The following is a 19,558-nucleotide window of genomic DNA, read 5'->3' on the forward strand; positions in this document are numbered from 1 at the left end:
GGCAGAACCCACAAGGTTCTCAACAACTTGTGGAAGGATTCGAGGTGTCGGCTAAGCAATGTGAGGGATGTGGGTCCAGCAGGCATGGCCTATCTGGGTGCGAGTGTTCATTTTGTCACATATGAACATCAGTTTACCTGCACCATTATTTTACTCTCTAAGTCTCCCTTCCCCTCCCCAGCCCTGCAAATAGATTAGGGTAGGGAGAGGAGCCGCAGCTCAAAAATAAAGGAAGAAAAGAAAACCGAGACCTGGAGAATTAAGTGACTTCCCAACAAAGAGCCAAATCAGAACTGGAACAGGAAGCCCTCTAGCCCATTCAAAAGGCCTCAGCCGCACAGGGTCTTGGGCCGTGTCACAGCCAGGACAGCAATCCTGGGGTCATACCTAGGGCCCAGAACCTTCCCGCCTATTCTCAGAGCAGCAGCAATAATAGCCAATGTCCACCCAGCATGTGCTGTGTGCCCTTTGCTAGGCATTTTACATGCATCGCATAACTGATCTTTACAACAACCTCATAAAGCAGGCATCATTACTAGGGGAGTAGGGGCTGGGGAATGAAAACATTTGCCCAGTACCAGGCAGCTGAACGGAGGCAGGACCAGAATGGTAGGGATTTCCAAGGCTGAGCCCTTACCTCCACCTGGTGGGGGGACAGCAGAGCTTAGTCTGGAGTTCTGTGGGCCCCCGTCACTCCCAAAGGCTTGGTACATTGACCGCAGCAAATGTGGGAGCAAACGAGGTCAAACAGGGGACAAACAGCTCTGGATCCCTACCCCCTGGCAAGTTAATAGCATGAACTTGGAGGGAAACCAGTACCTTCTCTGTCCACATGCCACCCTGCCACCCACAGGCTCACTCACCCAGCACCCGCTGGTTCTCCAGAGACGGTGCTGGGCACTGGGACACAGCAGTGGTGAAAACCTCGCGATGTTCTGCCTAGTGCAGACAGCGCACGGGAATCCGGAAATGGAGACACAAGCAAGGTGCTAGGAAGGAAACTCCAACACACTTGGAAGGACAGACTTCAGCTGAGATAAAGGCGTTCCTATGCACTCCCCCGAAGTCAGATGGCAATTTAAAGCAATTACAATAAAAAAAAAAAAGTACGCGGAGTTTCTTTTTTCACCACTACAAGCTGATTCTAAAGTTCATATGAAAAATAGACAAGACAAGCCAAGAAAACTGAGAGGAGTGAGAGGGCGGAGCCCTGCCAAGCACTGAAACCCTTTCAAAGTCTCAACAGCTACGGCACTGGCACACGAAGAGACACCAGCACCTGGGGGACTGGGCGTACAGAAGTCAGGGACCCCAGAGTGGGGAGGAGAGAGGACTATGCAATGCCTGTGCTGTACAATGAGCCCGCTCTCCAGAAACAAAGAATAAAGAAAAGAAAAGAAAGTTGGATACACACCTCGTATCAAATGCCAGAATAAAATTCAAAAGGATCAGTGGTTTAAATGTAAAAATAAATCCATAAAAAACTAGAAGAAAATCCCCTTGTAAGTGAGGAGTGGAAAACAGGCTCCCAATTACTCAAAACCCAGAATCCTTAAGGAACAGACCAATCCAATCACAAATTTTACATGAGAATACAAAACCAAATGACAGATGACAAAGTCAGGAAATGCCTGTAGCTCTCATCATGGGCGGGAGCTGATTCCTCCTGATTTATAAAAGCTCCTACAAGCTGATGAGAGCAAACATGTAAGAGAAAATGAGCAACGGACAAGAACAGCAGCTCACAGAAGAGGCAACGCTTAGCCTCACTCACCATAAAGGAAATGAAAACTGAAACTGAGATCCACTTTTCACTCATCAAAATGGCAGAAACCCTAAGTTTGCTCTCCCGTGTTATTGCTTAGGCCACAGCAACAGTGGCAGTGCACAGTGGTGTGACTCCTCAGGGGCAATGACGGTGTCTTCAAAATTACAAACCCCTCTGAACAGGCAACTTAGCACACAGACATACACATCAATGCACACTGACAAGGGGAAAAACGAGAACACCTCATTCCTTCAATCAGGCTGGCTATAGAGTTGATGGAACAAACACGTGGTACAATTGCACAAAGCTAGAAAACAAAACAGAAAAAAAGAAAGAAGGATGTTTTCTATGAGTGGAAGGATAGCCTAGTTAGATTAAGCTTACAAAGCAAGGAGCGAAAAGTGTTGATACAGTAGCTGCCTTTTGTGTACAGATGAGGGGTCTGAGATTATGGACTATGCCTATATGTGCAGAAGGAAATGCTGGAAAGAAGTTAATTGGAGTAGAGCACAAGTGCAGTGTAGACAGTTTTATTTATTCAGTGATTTGTTTTGAAACCACGTAAGTATATTTCCTATTCAAAAACAAATTTTTAAAAATGCAAGTAAGTGTGAAATCATTACTTTGGTAAGTGCAAGGGTGAAAAGGTGCCTAAGGCTTTGTGTGTACAGAATGGGGACCTGAACTTTCTCCCTGAAGAAGCTGCATTTGAACTTGGATCCTAAGGCTCAAGTAGTATGCAAGTAAGCAAACAGGGTGGGAAGATCAACCCAGGCTGACAGGGAAGCACGGCAGGTGGCAGGCGGGCAGTATGTGTGGAACTGTGGCCAGAGGAGGAGGGGGAACTCGGAGGGCACTGGGCACAAGCTGGAGGCAGGGCACACCCCTGGGCTGCGCCAACTCAGCCTGTCCAATAGTTCTACCTACTATGTCAAAAATCCTATGCAGGCCCCCCTCCCCAACAATCTGGCATTCCTGCTAGTGAAGACGGCCATCTCTCCAATACACACACACAGTCACACATGCATGAACACACTCACGCATGCTCACACAGATGCACACAAACACAGCCCACTACGGCCAGGGCCTTCTTTCCTCCCGATCAAGGGTAAAGGAGGCTCACAGGCCAGCCACCTCTGTGTCCTGCCACAGGAGACACGCCCACCCCTCACTTGCACTGCTGGACTCTTATCCTGAAGAGGAGGAGAGGCAGAAGGGGAAAGCTGGGGGCAGGAGGAGTGGCAAGGAGGAGGCGGGATGGGCAGGCCACTGCTGCAGGCAGCAGGACCACGGAGGGGAGCTGGCTGCCAGGTCCATGGAGGCAATACCACCCTACCCTTGTTCCATGACCCTTTCTGCCCAGGCTGCCTGTGTAGCCTTTGGCCTTTGGCTCACTCCTGGAACCTGGTGGTCATTCCTGAGCCTGCCCTGCTGACCCGACCCTCCTGGTCTCGTCAGAAGCCAGTCCTGTCTGTTAGGAGCATCAACCGGGCTCAAGCCCTCACCTGAGTCATGCACCCTTCTCCTGGGTCTCAGACAGTCAAGAAAAGCAGTGTGTGTGTGGGGCGGGGGGAGGACACAGGGTGCTTGGAAGATAAGGCAACTACCCAAGCACATATTTTCCCCACGTGGCTGCTCTGCACCCCCCGTAACTGGGCCTTTCTTCTCCTTGGGCCCTTATGCACAGATAGACACACGGCCTGTCAGTCACCCTGCTCACCCCTGGGATGAGGAAATGGGGCAGCTGAACTTGAGGATCTCTAAGATAGAAGGATCCCAAGCTGGTATCATAGAACTGACTCTGGACTCCTCCACGACAGTGGCAGTGCCAGCTCACCGTGGATTGGGCCCCTTCACTAAGGAGAGACCCTAGCCCTTTGGACAGTGGAGTTGGGGGAAGGCTGTCAAAGAGAGGCTACTGCTAAAACTCCTGGGACACTATGAGGATGCCAGGGGAATGGCCAAAGTCCATTTGGCTGGAGAAGGTCCCTTGAGGCCTGGAAGCTTTTGGGGAAAACTGAAAATGCAGTGGTGACTTGTGCAGAATGAAGAGCTTGTTTGAGAGAAGTTCACAGTGCAGGATGGCTCTGTCCCAGCTCCTGTACAGAAAGAAGCCAAGAGGAGGCAGCTTCTTCACCTCCAGTAGGGCTCCCGGATCCCCCCGGCACAGGCCGGGGAGTGGAAAGGCAGCGTCTGCTGGGCTGCTTCACCCTGACCCGCCCTGGCAGAGAGCTCCTCCTCCATTGCCCATGTGCATGGCCAAAGGCTGCTCCCAACAGCTGAGGAGGGGACAGCTAGCACCCTGTGTATGGAAAGACAGGTAGGGGAGCCCAAACGGCAGGGGACCAGGAAGCAGGAAGCATGGGTCCATGCACTGGCTCCTTTCCTCCCAGCTCCTGAGACAATCTCCTCGGCTCCCTGAGCCCTGTCACCTCCACAGGGGGTGCTGGAGCCAAAGGACAACAGGTGCCGCACAAGGGTGAGGACAGAGGGAGAAGCAGTCCAAGGCTCTGCATCCCACGCCTCCCGGCAGAAAGCTGAGTTCACAGAGGTCGGTATCTGTTCTGCTGTGGACAGATAAGCCCCAGGCAGGGATCACAGGTGTGTGCATGTGCACTCCAGCCTCAAGAGCCCATCCGCAGGGGCCAGCGCTGTGGAGTAGCAGGTAAAGCCTCCACCTGTGACACTGGCATCCCATATGGGTGCCTGTTCGAGTCCCAGCTGCTGAACTTCCAATCCAGCTCCATGTTAATGGCCTGGGAAAAGCAGAGGAAGATGTCCCAAGTGTTAGGCCCCTGCACCCATGTGGGAGACCCAGACGAAGTCCCTGGCCCCTGGTTTTGGCTTGGCCCAATGTTGACCACTGTGACCACCTGGGAAGAGCACAAGTGGGTGGAAGACCCCTGTCTCTACCTCTCTCTTCCTTTAACTCTTTCAAAATAAATAAAATTTTTTTCTAAAATATTTATTTATTTATTTGAAAGAGAGAGAGGAGGAGAGGCAGAGAGGGAGAGAGGGAGGTCTTCCATCCATTGGTTCACTCCCCAAATGGCCACAATGGCCAGAGCTGTGCCAATCCGAAGCCAGGAACTAGGAGCTTCTTCTGGGTCTCCCACATGGGTGCAGGGGCCCAAGGACTTGGGCCATCTCCTACTGCTTTCCCAGGCCATAGCAGAGAGCTGGATCGGAAGTGGAGCAGCCAGGACTCGAACCGGCACCCATATGGGATGCTGGCACTGCAGGCTGCAGGTTTACTCTGTACACCACAGTGCCAGCCCCATAAAATTTTTTTAAAAAGAGCTTAACAGAGGCCCAAACTTAACACTACCCACAGTGTTGTCACAAGCCCCTTGGAGACTCAGGTAGAATCACCACACAGGTTAGCCAGGCTGGAAAGACCTGGCACCAGGCTTTGAAGGCCAGATTTCTCTCTGACGTCCTAATGAAGGCCCAGCTCTCCAACCCTCCCCTCCCCTCCTGTCCCCTGCAGGAGTCAGGGAGGGGCACTCCTAAAGCCAGGAGCAATGATAGCAGGTAGGTGCACCCAAAGTCCCCTCCAGAGCTTTGATCCCAAGGGACTTCTGCACCAAACGCTCAGCTCCTGCCAGGGGTCTGGATGTGTGCAGCTGCGGGAGAGACAAGGTTCTGGCCTTCTACCATGGAGGCCATCCCTAGAACTGCAAGACTGGAGCTACAACCCAGCCACGAAGAGGAGGGAGAATACGAGTTGAGTGGGAGCAAAGTCATGGCCAGGATAGTGTCCAGGAGGCCCCTCTGCCGCTCAACACAAAGCCTCTGCTGCTCTGGGAGGCAGAGCCCTGGCTGAGCCTTTCCACTGGACATCCGCCTGCCCTGCCTGCATGGGAAATCCAGCAGAGGGAAGTCAGAAGCTACACATGTTCATTCAGCATTCTCCCAACTTAGCAGCAAATGGAACACACTCTGAGAAATTAAAGCCAGGAGGGGTCTGCCAGCTGCACATCCATCAATCAGAAATGAAGCCTTGCTGACATTCTCCATGAGGGTCATTCCTGGAACCCTACTTTGCACATAGCTCCCCAGAAGCAGAACCAAGGCATCAAGGGTGACAAACCTACACACCCCAACCCCACCGCCCACACCCCGAGCATTGCATGCACAGCTCAGGGGGCTGCACCTGCCAGCTTCTGCCCACCCCACCCACCCCACCTGTCCTGCACTTCCAGAGCAGCCACTGTAAGTCTAAGGAGGGAGGGCCTACGCTCTGGCAGATAATACCAGAGGGTCCCAGGTTTCTGTTTGCCACACACTTGAGCTAAAAATTTCCACCAAAAAAAGCTCCTTTTTGGTGGCCAGCGAGGGCGAGATGGGGAAAGAGCGAGCCTGGGAAGCCTGGACGGGGCATCAGACACAGCACCCCTGGTCTTCAGAATCTGCTTGAGGGGAGCCATGTCCCAGGCAAAGCCAGGGGGAGCTGACACGGGGGCTGGGCCTTGTCATCTGGAGGGCAAGCAGGCTGCACACCAGGGAGCGGCTTCGGAACGCATCCATGCTCTTTCTCATGAGGTTCACCTGTCTCGTGTGCTCCAGCAAGGCCAGATTTGGGGAAACTGAGGCTGAGAGGCTTGGCCCATCACAGTCATCACCAAGGTCACCGTTCTTTCAGAGCCTCCTGTGGGCGTGAGGTCCTCCCAGCCTGTCCTCTCATTCAGACCTAACAGCCACGAGAGGTAGCTGGGGCCATCTCCACTTTCCAGACCAGGAAACCTCAGCTCACAAGGCAAAGAAACCGCCCCACAGTGGGGCAGATGCTGGATCCTGTCCCCCACCCCCACCTGCCCCTCCCCAACACTGCTCCACCCCCACCCCAAGGCCAGCTGGGTCCCATGCTTACATGGCCAAAGGGGTCCAGGTGGTTGTTTGTCAGCTTCAGCTTCTGGAAAGAGACCAGTTGCCGCATCCAGTGGGCCCCCGTGGCAGGAGAATCCGGGTGCACATACAGCCTGCCCGGCATGGCCGGTTCTGCCTTCCCCGCCACCATCCTGCCAACAGAGCAGACATGGTGGTAGCAGTGGATCACCCTGGGGTCTGTGAAGCCCAGATACCCTGTCCCTCGGAGAGCACCCCCCCCCCCCCGGGTGACCAGGCAGGAGAGCAGCCGCGGGTCCCACCTGCAGTCACTGTGGGACCCTGGGGGTGGGGGCGGTGGTGAGGCACAGGGAACAGAGAGCTGAGGAAGAGACATGGCTACAGACCTCTTGTATTTTACGGTAGTAGAAAAGGAAGAGAAGAGCACCAGGAAATGCAACCATTTGTAAGAACAGGGGCTAATCACAAAGGTGCCTGGGGGAGATCCAGGCACTCCTGCATATACACTTATAAACTGTAAATGTTACAAGTTACATTCTTCAGAGGGAGCTTCTTAGAGGCCATAGACAACTTTCTAATTGTTTGCCCCAAAAACAATGCTAGGAAATTAATCGGTAGCTTTCCCTCGGCCAGAGCCTGCTCTGAGTTCTAATCTAGTCCAGAGACAGAAGAAACAGACACACAGTCCTTGCCAGGACCTGGTCCCCAGATCCTGCCTCGGCAGCTCCACCTCTGCCAGCTCCACTACCCACCCACCCTGGCTGGCACGCCCTCTGCAAATGTTCTTTTTTTGTTTTAATCTTTTCTTAGAATTTTATTTATTTTCCTTTTGTTTGGAAAGCAGAGGGACAGACACAGAGAGATCTTCCATCTGTGTGTTTACTCTCCAAATATCCCAAACAGCCAGGGCTGGGTCAGGACAACGCAAAGAGCCTGGAACTCCATCCGGGTCTCCCAAGAGAGTGGCAGAGACCCAAGTACTTGAGCCATCAGCAGCTCCCTCTCAGGGTGCACATTAGCAGGGAGCTGGAATTGGAAGTGGAGTAAGGGGGACTTAAACCACTCCAATATGGGATGCAGGCGTTCGAGTGCAGATTAACTGCTGTGCCAAGTGCCTGCCCCAGAAAGCATTGTTCTCAGTCCTGGGGGCAGACAGAGAGGGTGTGAATGAGTTGGCCTCATGAAAAGGGCAGCCTAGCATTTATTTGTGCCCCCCCCCCCCAATTGGATTTGCTCCAATTGGATTTGCTTATCTCCCCAACCCCTTGCCAAAGGGTCCCGTCACTCAGCCCCAGACAGCAGCTCCCTCAGTCTTTGTGATGGACACACAACCTAAGGCGGAGGGGCTCTGCAGCCAGAGGATGTGGGTGGAAACCAGAGACGGCCAGGTGATACTGCTAACTAGCAAAGTTCCCCAAAGAAACAGCCCCTGCCCCATCCCCAGTGAAGAACTGACACAGTGTGAATCTGCCCAGTGCTGGCATTCTTTCATCACCGACAGCATGGTCACCAAGTCCTGACTGTCCATGGCTGTGGGGGAGTCCAGACCCTTGAAATCCAGTGGACACCCGAACACCTTGGCTGCTTCCCGGCTCCAGCCCCACCTGCAGCAGCTGTGCAGGCACTGCCTGCCCTGCTCGGCCCTCAGAGTTCCAGTTCCTGGCAGGGATCCTGGGCTGGGCCCCTGTGCCGCACACCAGGTGGGGGTGGGGTGATGTGTGGGAAAAGCAGCTGAGGGAGGGCTGGCAGTGTGGTGAGGGTCCCAGGCCTCTTACCATTTGTTGTCACAGAACTTGTAGCGATGGTCATCCGCAGGGACGATGTCGATCAGCAGGATGTACTTGGTCTTGGGGTTCATGCCTGTGACTTTGACCTTGTAGCTGGGGAACATCCTCCTGAGGGGCCAAGGGGTGAGGAGAAGCAGGGACAGGGCCAGGGGAGACAGCAGAGTGAGCGGAGGACGCGGAAGGCCTTCGCAGGTGCCACCCCATACCTAGGGATCTAGCACTCACAGCCCCCCACCTTGCCTTGCTGCACTAGGAGGGGCTGGTGTCCCCCTGAGCCCCTGCAGCTGTCAGTCTGTGTCTAGGAACAGAATTGACATGGTCTCTCAAATTCAGTTCCCCTAAGATATGGGCCTGGTAGCTGCGGCAGCCTAGACGCCCTGGCAGAGACTGTGAGAGAGGATTCCCTCCCCGGCCTGGCCGCCTTCATTTCCCTGCTGGCCTTTGCTAGCTGAAGTTCTGGGGTGGCCTTGTAAAGAGCCAGGACAGATGGCCTGGAAGTCCCTGTGTGCCGCATCCACCAGCAGCGAGACGCTGCCTCCCAGCCACATCTGTGTGCCCTCAGACCTCAAACCAACCAGCAGGAAAACAGTAAAGTGAGTGTTGCGGAAAACCTGGCTTGGTGCTTTGAGCAGGGGTATTTCTCACCGTGAATCCTAACACGGCATGGGGGAAAGTCAGTCCAGGAGCTGATGGATAAGAACACGGATTCTGAAGCCACCCTGCTGAGGTCCTCAGCCTGCCCCCACCACTGATGCGTCTAGGACCCTGGGTTTCTCTGTGCCTTGGTTCCCTCACCCTAAAACAAGGATAACCCTACTACCTCACTCACAGCTCGCTGCGTAGCTTCAATGACTCCATTTATGACTATCACCCTGATCCCTGCTGCACTCCACTCTCCACCAATCAGTGGTTCGACCTCCCTCTGTGATAACGGATTTACCAAGAAACCTGAGGCTCTGAGGACCCTGAGCCCTGGGCCATGCACACACACCTACACCAGCCAGGAAAAACACACACACACTCCGGGGTCACAGCTCCCTCCCCTGGCCACCAGTGCCTTCCCCACAAGAGCCTCACAGTCCTCCTCACAGCCTCTGCCCCTCCGAGCTGATTTCCCACAAAGATGTCCCCAGGAGAGGAGCAGATCCAACCCTAACAGAAGACACCGAGGGAAATGAGAGGGACCGAGCCCCGAGCTGTGGGAAGGCCCGGCCAGTCCATGCCTGGAGGAGTCCAGTGCTCAAGGAGCCATCCCGCATCCCCAGACAGATCAGAGGGCCACATTTTGTCCACGGGGGCACCAGCTTTATCTAGTGAGGGCAGAGAGGATGAAGGTCTCCGCAAGCGGGCAGACCCTACAGGAGGCCCTGGCCAGCGCCTTGAGGTTCAGGCCCACCCCCTACCCCAGCCCAGCTGGGCCCGCACACGCCTCTTGCAGGAAGAGGCCAGACGAGCGCCCCACAGCGGGCGGGAAGTGGGGACGTGAGCGAGTGAACGTGCGTGCGCGCCCAGGCGCATGTGCGCGAGCACGTGGTGCAGTGCGAGCCAAGTGCGCATGTGCGGCTGTGTGCGTGCCTGCTGGGCGCGGAGGGGGGGGAGTGGTGAGTTCTAGCTGCAAGTCTAGGGACTTATAAACCGTGTGGAAGAATTTGTCTCAGATGTCAATTGAAAGCATTTTCAAATGTCCACCCCACCCCCTCTGCAGGAACGGGGGAAGTGACGGCTCAGGAACCCAAGCCTGCCTCCTGCGTACCAGCCCCCGTCCGGCCTGGGGGCACAGCTGCAACCCGCACCACCCTCTTTCCCGGCCCTGCCTCTCCCTGGTGGGCTTAAAGCTGAAGGGGGTGGGGGTGGGGGAGGCAGCGGCTGCCTCCCCTCCTCCTGGAAGGGAAGGCCCAAATCCTGTCCCCTCCAGGCCACCATTTTGTAACTGCCACAAAAACAGCCGCAAAATGGGGCAGCCCGGCCTCGCTGGGCCGGCTGGCACCAGTGGCCCCCACATAGCCCTGGATCTCCTGAAGTCACTCCGGGTGGCAATGACAGAAGGCAGCCAGGGCTCCCCTCTGGGACAGTGTCCCACACAGGGCGCGAGGGGAAATGACCACTGCCTGGTCTTCATAACCTAGGCTGAGGGCGGACACCGTCCTCCCCCTCCGCCTGCAGCTCCGGAGGCCGGGGTGACAGTGACTAAGAGCTGTGTGGAAGGCGAGGGGGAGCCTGTGCTTGCCGCCCAAGGCGTGCAGCTGGAGCTGACCGCTGACCACGGGGCGGGCTCCTGATGGATCCCAGGGTCGGGGCGGTGATGCCGCCGGCACGGGAGATGACCAGGAAGCGATCTCCACCTCGCCTCTGCCTCTGCCCACCCACTCCCCCTTCCTGGGGCGGAGGCCTGGGGCGGGGAGGGCGCCATTATCTGCTCCGGAGAGCCGACTCGCTCTGCTCCAGGCTGCGCTGCCTTGGTGCAGACAGACATCTGAGTCTCGGCGGAATCCAGCTCGGGACAGCTCCGGGGCCATGCAGACCTCATTCTGCGGCGCCCCAGGCACATTCCCACAACGACCAGCTTCTGAGGGACCCAGAGCGGCCCAGGGTGGGGCCGGGCTGAGTGCGACGGCGAGGCGCCCCTCTGGCCACCCCACGGTCCCCTGCCCACGCTCGGGCAGAGGGCTCCGCCTCCGCCTGTGGGCAGCAGCCCTGGGTACCCTGAGAGCTACCGCTGGAGCCCGGGGACCCTGGTGAGCACGACCCAGCGACGGAGGCCAGCTGGATTTAGGCGCTGGTCCTCCCTCCACGCCCCGCTGGCTCTGCGAAGTCCTTTCTAAGGAAACAGCAGAAACGGTGGCGCGGGGCGCACGCTATGGCCGCGCTTCGCGATGCACCTGAAAACCAGCACCGTCCGGGGAACACGGACGCCCTCGTGGGCTGGGGAGGGCGGTCGCTCGCGCTGTACTCGGCGGAGTCGCCGTCGCCCTGTGCACGCGCCCTCCCTGCTGTCCCAGTCCCCACGCCCGTACCCGCGACGGACGGGGCGCCCCGCACCCCCACCGCACGCGCGGAAGCGGCTCCGCCGGGCGAATAAACAAGCTGCCGCCCGGCGAGGAGATGAAAGCCCGGGCTTCTGCTCTGATCACGAAACGGGTGCGGGGCTGGAGCCCTCGTCCATTCATCCTCGGAAATGGCTTTGGCATTAACTGCTAAGATAAGCTTCCGGGGACGCTTCTCCGCGTCCGAGAGTTGCAGGGCCCGCGCCAGGGTTTGGGGCGTTTGATTTTGGCAATATCAACACATCAATGCGAACTCACTGCCCGGGAGGGGACACAAAGCCATCGCCGGGCTCCTCCTGGGTCCAAGTGACTGTTGCCAAATTCCAGGCGCTGACAGACTCGCCCTCTCGTGGGGGAAGGAGCGGAGAGCCCCCTAGGGGGACCGCCGCCTGGCAGGGCCCCAAACCCCAACCCCACCACAGCCCTGGCTTCCCCAGGGACCTCAGAAACAACCACTCGTGCCTTCCTTCAGTGAAGGCACAAAACCAGACGGAAGGGGTGAGAAGTCTGGGGGGAGTAGTTTCCAGGGTGGCAGGGGGGGTGACTGGTAATGTTCTCCTTCTGTATCTGGGTGGGGGTTCCCGGTCGCGTTCCTTTTGTGAAAGTCTGTAGAGCTGTATGCTTAAGATTACTGCATTCCTCTGCAAGAATATTCCACTTCAATAAAATCTGCATTAAATTGTGTGTGTGTGTGTGTGTGTGTGTGCACGCGCGCGTGCGCGCTCGCGCAGAGAGGCACAGGAGAAAGGCAGGGAACCACTAAACACCCTACTCATCTTTTCTGTTGCTAATGTCCAGGGGTCCTCAGGAAGAATTCTGGGATTTGCTGGGAAGAGGCCAGGGCTGAGGTTGGAGAGGGAGGGTGGCCGTGCTGCCTACACTGGGGCCAAAGCTTCTGTAGCCAAATGACTTTCTGAGAGCACCCACAGAGCTATCAGGTTGACTGCCACTTTGCACGCAGGTATGGGTCCACGCGTGGGTATGCACGTACCCCTGCCCCCACATGAAGTGTGCTCATTCACCCTAAGTGTTTTTTAAAGAACTATTTTCCCTGAGGGAAGGGGAAAGGGTGAGGGTGTGTGAAATGGATTCTATTTTAGAAGGCTGGTTGTTTCCCTTAGATTTTCTTTTTTTTAAGGCACTTCCTTCTGATAGACTTTTGCTTTCAGAAAATACTTTAAAAAGAGATCAAAGCACTCTCTCCCCAACCCACTTTCCCAGTGTCTTCAACCCTTACTTCTCTTATCATCCACGCCACTGGGCTCTGACGCTCTGTATACAGAGCGAGGGCAATTGGCTTTGAAGCCACGGATTAAGCCGGGCCAAATCCTTGCCTCAGAATAACAAACAATGCAGGTTCAACAGGAGTTCTCATCGGTAGTTCATTTTTCAAGCACAAATTCACTGTCACTAACACAAGCAACATTGAACTCAACAGACCATGAGGGCTGATAGTGGAGATTTATCTGGTGGCAAAACTGTGACCTAGAAGCAGGCCAGTCAGATGGTTGGGAAATTTTCATTTGGGGGAGGTTTATATTTAAATTTTTGTGGAGCTCGCTTTTATCTGTGTTTGGGAGAAGATGCAGTTTCTCACGTGGGTCAAGCTTGGCAAGGATGTGAGGAGGCCAAGAAGGGATCTGCTCCCTGCATTTTCCAGCGTGGACCCTCTGGGCAAGGCCGCCTAACTGCTGCGTGGGGGAGGGCTGGCCTGCATTTTACACCTGCTGTCAGAGGTTCCTGAGCATTCGGAAGTCGGCTCAGATGGCCTGGCGACCCAAAGTCACAGCCAATGAGGGGACTCTTCTCTCCTGGGACTTCAGACTTTCAAGGCCCCAAAGGGCTAAGGCAGGAGGCTTGTGATCCAAGAATTCAAGCTGGCTTGGGAAGGTTCTGGCTCCCTCTCTGCAGAGCCCTTGCTTCCCTTCATCCCAAAGGCAGCTAGCTAGTCCCTAAGCTGCCAAGATCTCTAGGGCAGAGCACAGGGGGTGGGGGAGGCTTTCAGGCTGCGGGGTGTATCAACTGCGTGGCCTGTGTGGACCCAGTGTGGCCTTCCTTCCCTGGAGTTTGCTTCTCCCTGCTCTGCCCCAGCACTCAGGTTCAGGAGAGAAAGGTCCAGGCCACCTGCTGAGAAATGGCAGTGTCCCAGAAAGGGTTCTGAGAGAGAAACACACAGTTTAGGGGAGCAGGGCGCCACAAGCCCCAGCAAAGCTGCATCTAGAAGCTGCCTTCCATGATGGAGGTGCTGGGGGGGACAGGGTTGCACACTGTGATCAGAGCAATAAAAGTGGTTTCTGAAGGCAGTGGGCAGCCATGCAGAAGGAAACAGATTTTGTGTGTGAGAACGGAGGGGTGGGGGTAGACAAATAAGGCTGGGGACTTTCTTAAGGGCTGACCTGGTGCAAGGATAACTTCCTGCCAGAAGAATAAAAGGCCATGATGAATTCATAACTGACCAACATCATCAGGGCCATTTCAAAACTCCTTCTATCATTGCTTGATGCCTCTCTCTAAGCTCCCAGGAAGACCAGGCACAAACATCTGCCTGAAGCTGGCCACCTCTGTGAGCGCATGTATGAGTGTGTGTGTGGGGGGAGGGATGGGGGACCCACACAGGTGCAGGAAACCCCACTGAGGAGACCCACAAGTGCCTTTTGTTTGAAATGGCAGAGGCCGGGCTTGCCAGAGAACATGCAGGCTGTTCATTTTCAACAGACAAGGTTATGTTTGCTGCCTAAAAATGAAAATTCTGGATCTTTTTTCTTTCCTTCCCTCCACCCCAGCAGGCACAAGAAATCAAATGTCCCTCCTCACACCTGTAATCTACTTGACAATTTGCCAGGCACCATCCCCATGGTACGCTGGCTGGAGCCTTGCAATCACCAAGAGAGGAAGGGCGGCAGGTGGGTCTGGTCACCGTTCATCCGGCTCCACTAAGCTATGGTGACTTGCCCAAGTGCACTCAGCGAGGACCACGCAGGGCCCTCAATATCCTCCACGGCTGCTCCACGTGGCAGCCTCCACCAAACCCTACTCTTGAATGCAAATACAGCAAACTCTCTCGCCCCTGAAAGAGTCCTTGGGGCCATGCCTTTCCCGGACTGAGGTGTGAGGCTGACCAGGTGCCCATATCCCTACCTTCAGGGAAACAAGGGACAGGCTGCCAAGCCTGCCAGCTAGCAGACAAGGAGGCCAACAGCATCCCCAGGCTGAACACAGCAAACCGCTGCTGTGGTCTGCTCCGAACAGCCCTGCACTCCCTAAGCAGTTCAGCGGAGCTGCGTTCTCCAAAAAGAAGGCAGTACTGAGTGGGGCCAGACAGTTCTGATTAGTAATACGATGAGGTAGCATTGCGTACGTGCTTACGTGTGCTAGGAGCCGTGCTGAGTGCTTTACCAACAGACAACCGTATGAGGCAGGCTCTGTACTTTTACAGCTGGCGTGGGGAGGGGGCACAGACCGGAAAGCACCTTGCGTGGGGGCTGCACGGATGGAAGCAGCTGAGTCAGAGCTGGAACCCCTCCCCAGTGGTCTGACACCAGCACCCTGGCTCTTCATGCTTCTCCACCAGATTCCTCCCAAATCCCCAATTTCAGAACCACAACCAGGCAAAGGGGCTTTTTCACACTCAACCTGTCCCTAGGGACCAAAATCAAGCCTGAGTCTGCAGAGGCGCAGAGCGTGGGGAAGGGGCTCATGAACCTGAACTTGCGCAATCTTCACCTGATCTCCCCTGTCAGGGGCCATTCCTACCCCCACCCCATCCAATCTCTGTCATCCTCGTCTGTGTCTTCCTCCTCTCACCCTGTCCTCCCTGTTCTCTCCCACAGACACCAGCGCATTTTAAAGATGTTTCCACTTTATAAATCATCTCTCTCTCTGGCAGCCACCCGAGCTCTGCTCCCCAAACAACACACACACACACACACACACACACACGCAGCCTAACAGTGCCTTTTCGTTGGCTGAGGGCAGGCAGAAGAGAGAGAAGCAGCACTGCTGCGAGGAGAGACTTGGGGGTAACCAGGTGCCAGAGAAGTTCTAGAAACTGGAAAGTGTGGTCCTATCCCCATCCATCATCTGGAGGGGCATCTAGGATCCCTGCAATCTTCAGAAACCCTGGAAGGTCCCCAAGCGGGGAGGGCAAAGCAGCCAGGCTGGGGAGGGAGGCAAAGTCCTGAGGCTATACACTCTGAGTTCGAGTTAGATTTGCATGCTGCTGTCGCACCCTCCTTCCCCCTCGGGCTTCCCACCGGGTCCCAAGTCAGGGCTGGATGTGGCCTTGAGACTGGCGAGGCCGAGGGGTCTCCCATAGGCCCTAAGACTGCCAAGAAGCCCCCGGGAGAGCCCCAGGGCTCCCGTGCGCCATCCCCCGGGGGTTAGCTGGGTTAGCTGCCCGCGCTGACCTGCCCGCCTTGGTGATGATCATCTCGGTACCCGCCTCGTGGAACTTCTTCCAGAGCTCCTTCTCGTGTAGCCCCACCTTGATGTTCTCGATGGTCTGGGGTGGGAGGGAGAGGGACTCATGTCTGCCTGGCCCACGGCTCCACGGCTCCACGGCTCCACGCGGAGCCCGCGAGAAGGATCATGCAGACCCGCACCAGCCTGGGAGTTCACGCTTGGAGATTTCGTTTTGCAAAATTATTCTGAACCGTTGGAGAATTTTTTTTTTTTTAATTTAGGCAACAGCGAAAGCTCCCTCCTTCGGGGCTGCACCTACAGACGGGCCAGCAGAAGACACGTATCGTGACCGGGCAGCGGTAGACAACAAGCTGCTACCCAGACAGAAACACTTCTCGCGGCAGGCCGCACCCGCAGGCGCCTGGTTAGGCAAGACCAGCGAACGGCGCGCACACGCCCCCTCGGCCAGTCGCACGCAGACCCACGCAGGCTGGGCTCTGTTGTCTGAGATCGCCTGGTTAGCACCGGGCAGCCCCTCGCGATGCCCCCGCGGCTCCTGCGCGCACGCGGGCTCCCTCCCGCCAGGTCCCAGGCTTCTGACCCCAGCCCCTGGCGGTCCACACAGCAGGACACTGAGCTGCCAGGGGTCTCTCTCCCGCTCCAGTCCCAGAGTAGCCCCAAGGGCCCGAAAGGTAGAGAGAACCAACAGGCAGCCACGTCCCCCTGGAGCGAATCTTGCCCGCGGTAAGACGAAACATCGGGCACAAGTCGACCAACGGCCGACTTCTACCCGACGGCCGGCGCGACCCTACCTGTTCCGCAGCCGCGGCGGCGACGTCGGCGCCGGGGCCCGGGGGACTGCCGAGCGCGGCTCCGCCGAGGCCCGGTGCGGCCAGTACGGGCTCCGGGGCGTTGGCGGCGTTGGCTACGCTGGCCTCTCCGAGCGCTGGGGCCGGGGCCCTGAAGGCCTCCTCGCTCTCCGACAGGCCCTTGTCCTGCAGCATCTCCTGCGGGGCACAGCACACACCGAATCACTCGCCCGGATCCACACCAGCCAGAGGCCCCCGGGCCCGCTCCAGCCCAGCCGAGGGTTTCACGAAGGGCATAGAGGCCTTCCTGGCGCACGTGGACCCCGCCCCCTCCTGAGCCGGGGGAGGGCAGGACTCTCGCCTCCTCCCCGCCAGGTCTGGGCCTGGGAGGGTCTGCTTGCCCAGCTATGTCTGCCTGCCCTGGGTGTGGGGCTGCGTGATGAGTAGGTCTGGGGGAAGGACCGCCCCCTCAGCATGGCCCCAGGTGTACCCCTAGTCCCTCCCTCCTGCTGGGCACCAGTGCAGCCCCAGGCCTGGGTCTGTTTGGCTGTTCCCTAATAACTGAGGTCCAGGCCTCACTCTGCCCAGGGCGGCTAGCATGCTTCCTAGGCAGGCAGGCCCAGGCCTCGGGAGCTCAGCACCTGCAGAGAGGGCCTGGGGCTGGGCGTTGGCCCTTCAGCCTTAGGCACTGCGGTGCCCTCAGCCAGTCCTAAAGACAGCGCTCAGGTAGACAGACTTGCTGATCCACAGACTTTCACTTCTACACATGCGATTTCCCCCTTCCCCCACACACCCTTCTCCCTGGGGCCCTGGCATAGGCTCCTCCACACATCCTGCTCACAGTGGCTGCCACATTCTCCTAGCCACGCTAGAATCCGGGCCCTGAACGCGGCTAGGGGCCCCCCAGCCTTGTCTTCACATTCACACTCACCCGCTCACCCACTCACGCTTTGGCTTCAAAGGGCTCTGCTTTGAGCCAAAGGATGGAGACCCTTCCCAGCGGAAGAACTGGGCCAGTAGGGAGGGTCCCGTTAATAGGCACAGCCCAGTGCTGCCTCAGGGTGCACACTCCTACATCACTCAGCATCTGGGGCCTGTTCACTCACCTACGCTTGTGCCTGCCCCCGGCCACAGATGGGTCACCAGGAGATCCCAGCCTGCAAGGACCAACCAAGCTGTCCAGGGGCCCTGCACTGTCCCTGCTTCCCCTCTGTGCCTCCCTGCTCTTGCTCCTTCTGGTTCAGACAAGTTCTGGTGTGCCTTTCTTGGGGGCAGGACACTCTCCCTTTTCTCCTTTCCCTTGGGTCTCCGTCAGCATCCCAAGGTCCAGGTCCCATGCCCACCCAGTTCACTGGCCTCCCACCCCAGGCTTAAACTTCGGCTCCCAGAGCCTTTGCAATGTAAACAAGCCAAGTGCAACCGAAGAGATAAAAGGAAGGCCAGGGCCAGCCCGGGCTGGGAAAAGCCCATAAAGATAAGGCTGACGACCCCGGCCAGGCTTTGGCCATAGCAGGCGGAGAGCAAGGCTCACTGGACTTGGTCGCCCGGCACTGCCTTGGACCACGTGCGAGTTCCGGGTTGAGCCTGGGAAATCCAAGAGACCCCAGACAGAGGGAGGCTGCCCCAACGAGGGCAGTCGCGCTGGGGGGGGGGGGGGCAAGTCTCTGGTTCCAACGATCTCTCCCGGCCCGGCCTGGGAGGGCGCCTGCGGTCGGGCTGTCCCAGGTGTCGCATCCCGCGGGGCGCAGGAGGGTTGCGGTCCGGTCCGGCCACTGGGTCCTCTGCAGGGCGATCGTCACGCCCGGAGACTCGCAGCGACTCTTCCGGCGCCCCCAATCCTGCCCAACGCAGAGCACGGCCGCCCGGACCGGGGACTAGGGCTGTGCCAAGCTGTCCTTCCTCGCCTCGGGGTTCGCCTCTTGCTTCGGGCACAGAGGCCGCATCCTGCCCTCTCCGAAGCTCTGCGTCCATTTCTTTGATTTCGCACCCTGCGGTCCCCTCGGACCCCGAGCCTCCGCGCGCTCTGACGCCGGCACCGCGGCGTAGTGCTTGGCGTCGTCGCCTGGTGAGCGGGTGCGGCCGGCCGGCTCCACTCCCCTCGAGCCCGGCTGGGTCGCTCTCGGCTGCCGTTTCCCTAGGAGTGCAGCAATCCTCTTCCCACTTTAAGACGACTGGTGATGTTTTCCTCGCGCTAGAAGAATCGTTAACTATCCTGTACTAATTTAGTTTTAATATTTTTAAAAACTGTCCCCACGCTAATGTCCCCACGCTAAGAGAAGTGATCTGGTCAGCTCAGTAGCACTGAGAATATTTATCCTATCACACGAATTATTAGTACCTTTATCATTAATACCACAAGGTTGAAGCCCTGGTTTCGTTCATAAATTTATCACTATTAAGCACGCGGTTGCTTTCCACCAGCGCTCCTTCGTTCCAGGCCCCCTAGCACGTTCGTGGTATTACCAGTTTCTCAGTAATTAAATACAGTGTTTCCACAGGTCATGCTCATCCATTGTTGTTTTTTATATTTGTTCTGTATCCCCAAAATGGTGGTTGTTAGCTCTTCAGTCTGTTTACAGTTTGTCACACTGTTAGAATACTTGTTATTTACCGCTTCTCCTAACATTGTGCTCCACAGTCGTGGTAATTTTCTTCACATCCTAGTAATTGTTCGGTTCTCTCACTATAATTTGGTTTGCTGGGATCGTTCACATACTCCAGGTATTATTCTTCATCGAACCGGTCAGTATCTTGTTACTTTGTCATTATTTGTAATGTTACAGATCTTAATTCACTAGTTATTTTTCATCACATCATTACTTCTTGTTACTTTGTCATAATTTGTAAAATTGCTGTAGCTCCATCCTCTGATTATTTTTCATCACATAAGTACAATACTTC

General features: G+C 56.5%; 1 protein-coding gene across 4 annotated transcripts in view; it reads right to left on the reverse strand.

Annotated features, from left to right (window-relative positions):
- The window catches only part of TBX4 (T-box transcription factor 4), a 31,311-nt gene that overhangs the window by 10,567 nt on the left and 1,186 nt on the right, over nucleotides 1-19,558 (reverse strand). For 2 of the 4 annotated variants that reach the window (XM_002719252.5, XM_008271189.4), the window contains exons 2-5: nucleotides 16,661-16,855; nucleotides 15,854-15,948; nucleotides 8,392-8,511; nucleotides 6,642-6,789 (exon numbers count right to left, since the gene is read on the reverse strand). In XM_002719252.5, coding sequence (XP_002719298.2) covers nucleotides 6,642-6,789; nucleotides 8,392-8,511; nucleotides 15,854-15,948; nucleotides 16,661-16,852 — 555 coding nt within the window. In that variant the 5' untranslated portion in view covers nucleotides 16,853-16,855. Of the gene's footprint in view, nucleotides 1-6,641; nucleotides 6,790-8,391; nucleotides 8,512-9,048; nucleotides 9,880-15,853; nucleotides 15,949-16,660; nucleotides 16,856-17,763; nucleotides 18,217-19,558 lie in introns of those variants that run through there. The other 2 variants (XM_051824735.2, XM_051824736.2) reach the window with 2 other exon arrangements.

Source organism: Oryctolagus cuniculus, chromosome 17, assembly GCF_964237555.1.
Source record: "Oryctolagus cuniculus chromosome 17, mOryCun1.1, whole genome shotgun sequence".
Taxonomy (NCBI): domain Eukaryota; kingdom Metazoa; phylum Chordata; class Mammalia; order Lagomorpha; family Leporidae; genus Oryctolagus; species Oryctolagus cuniculus.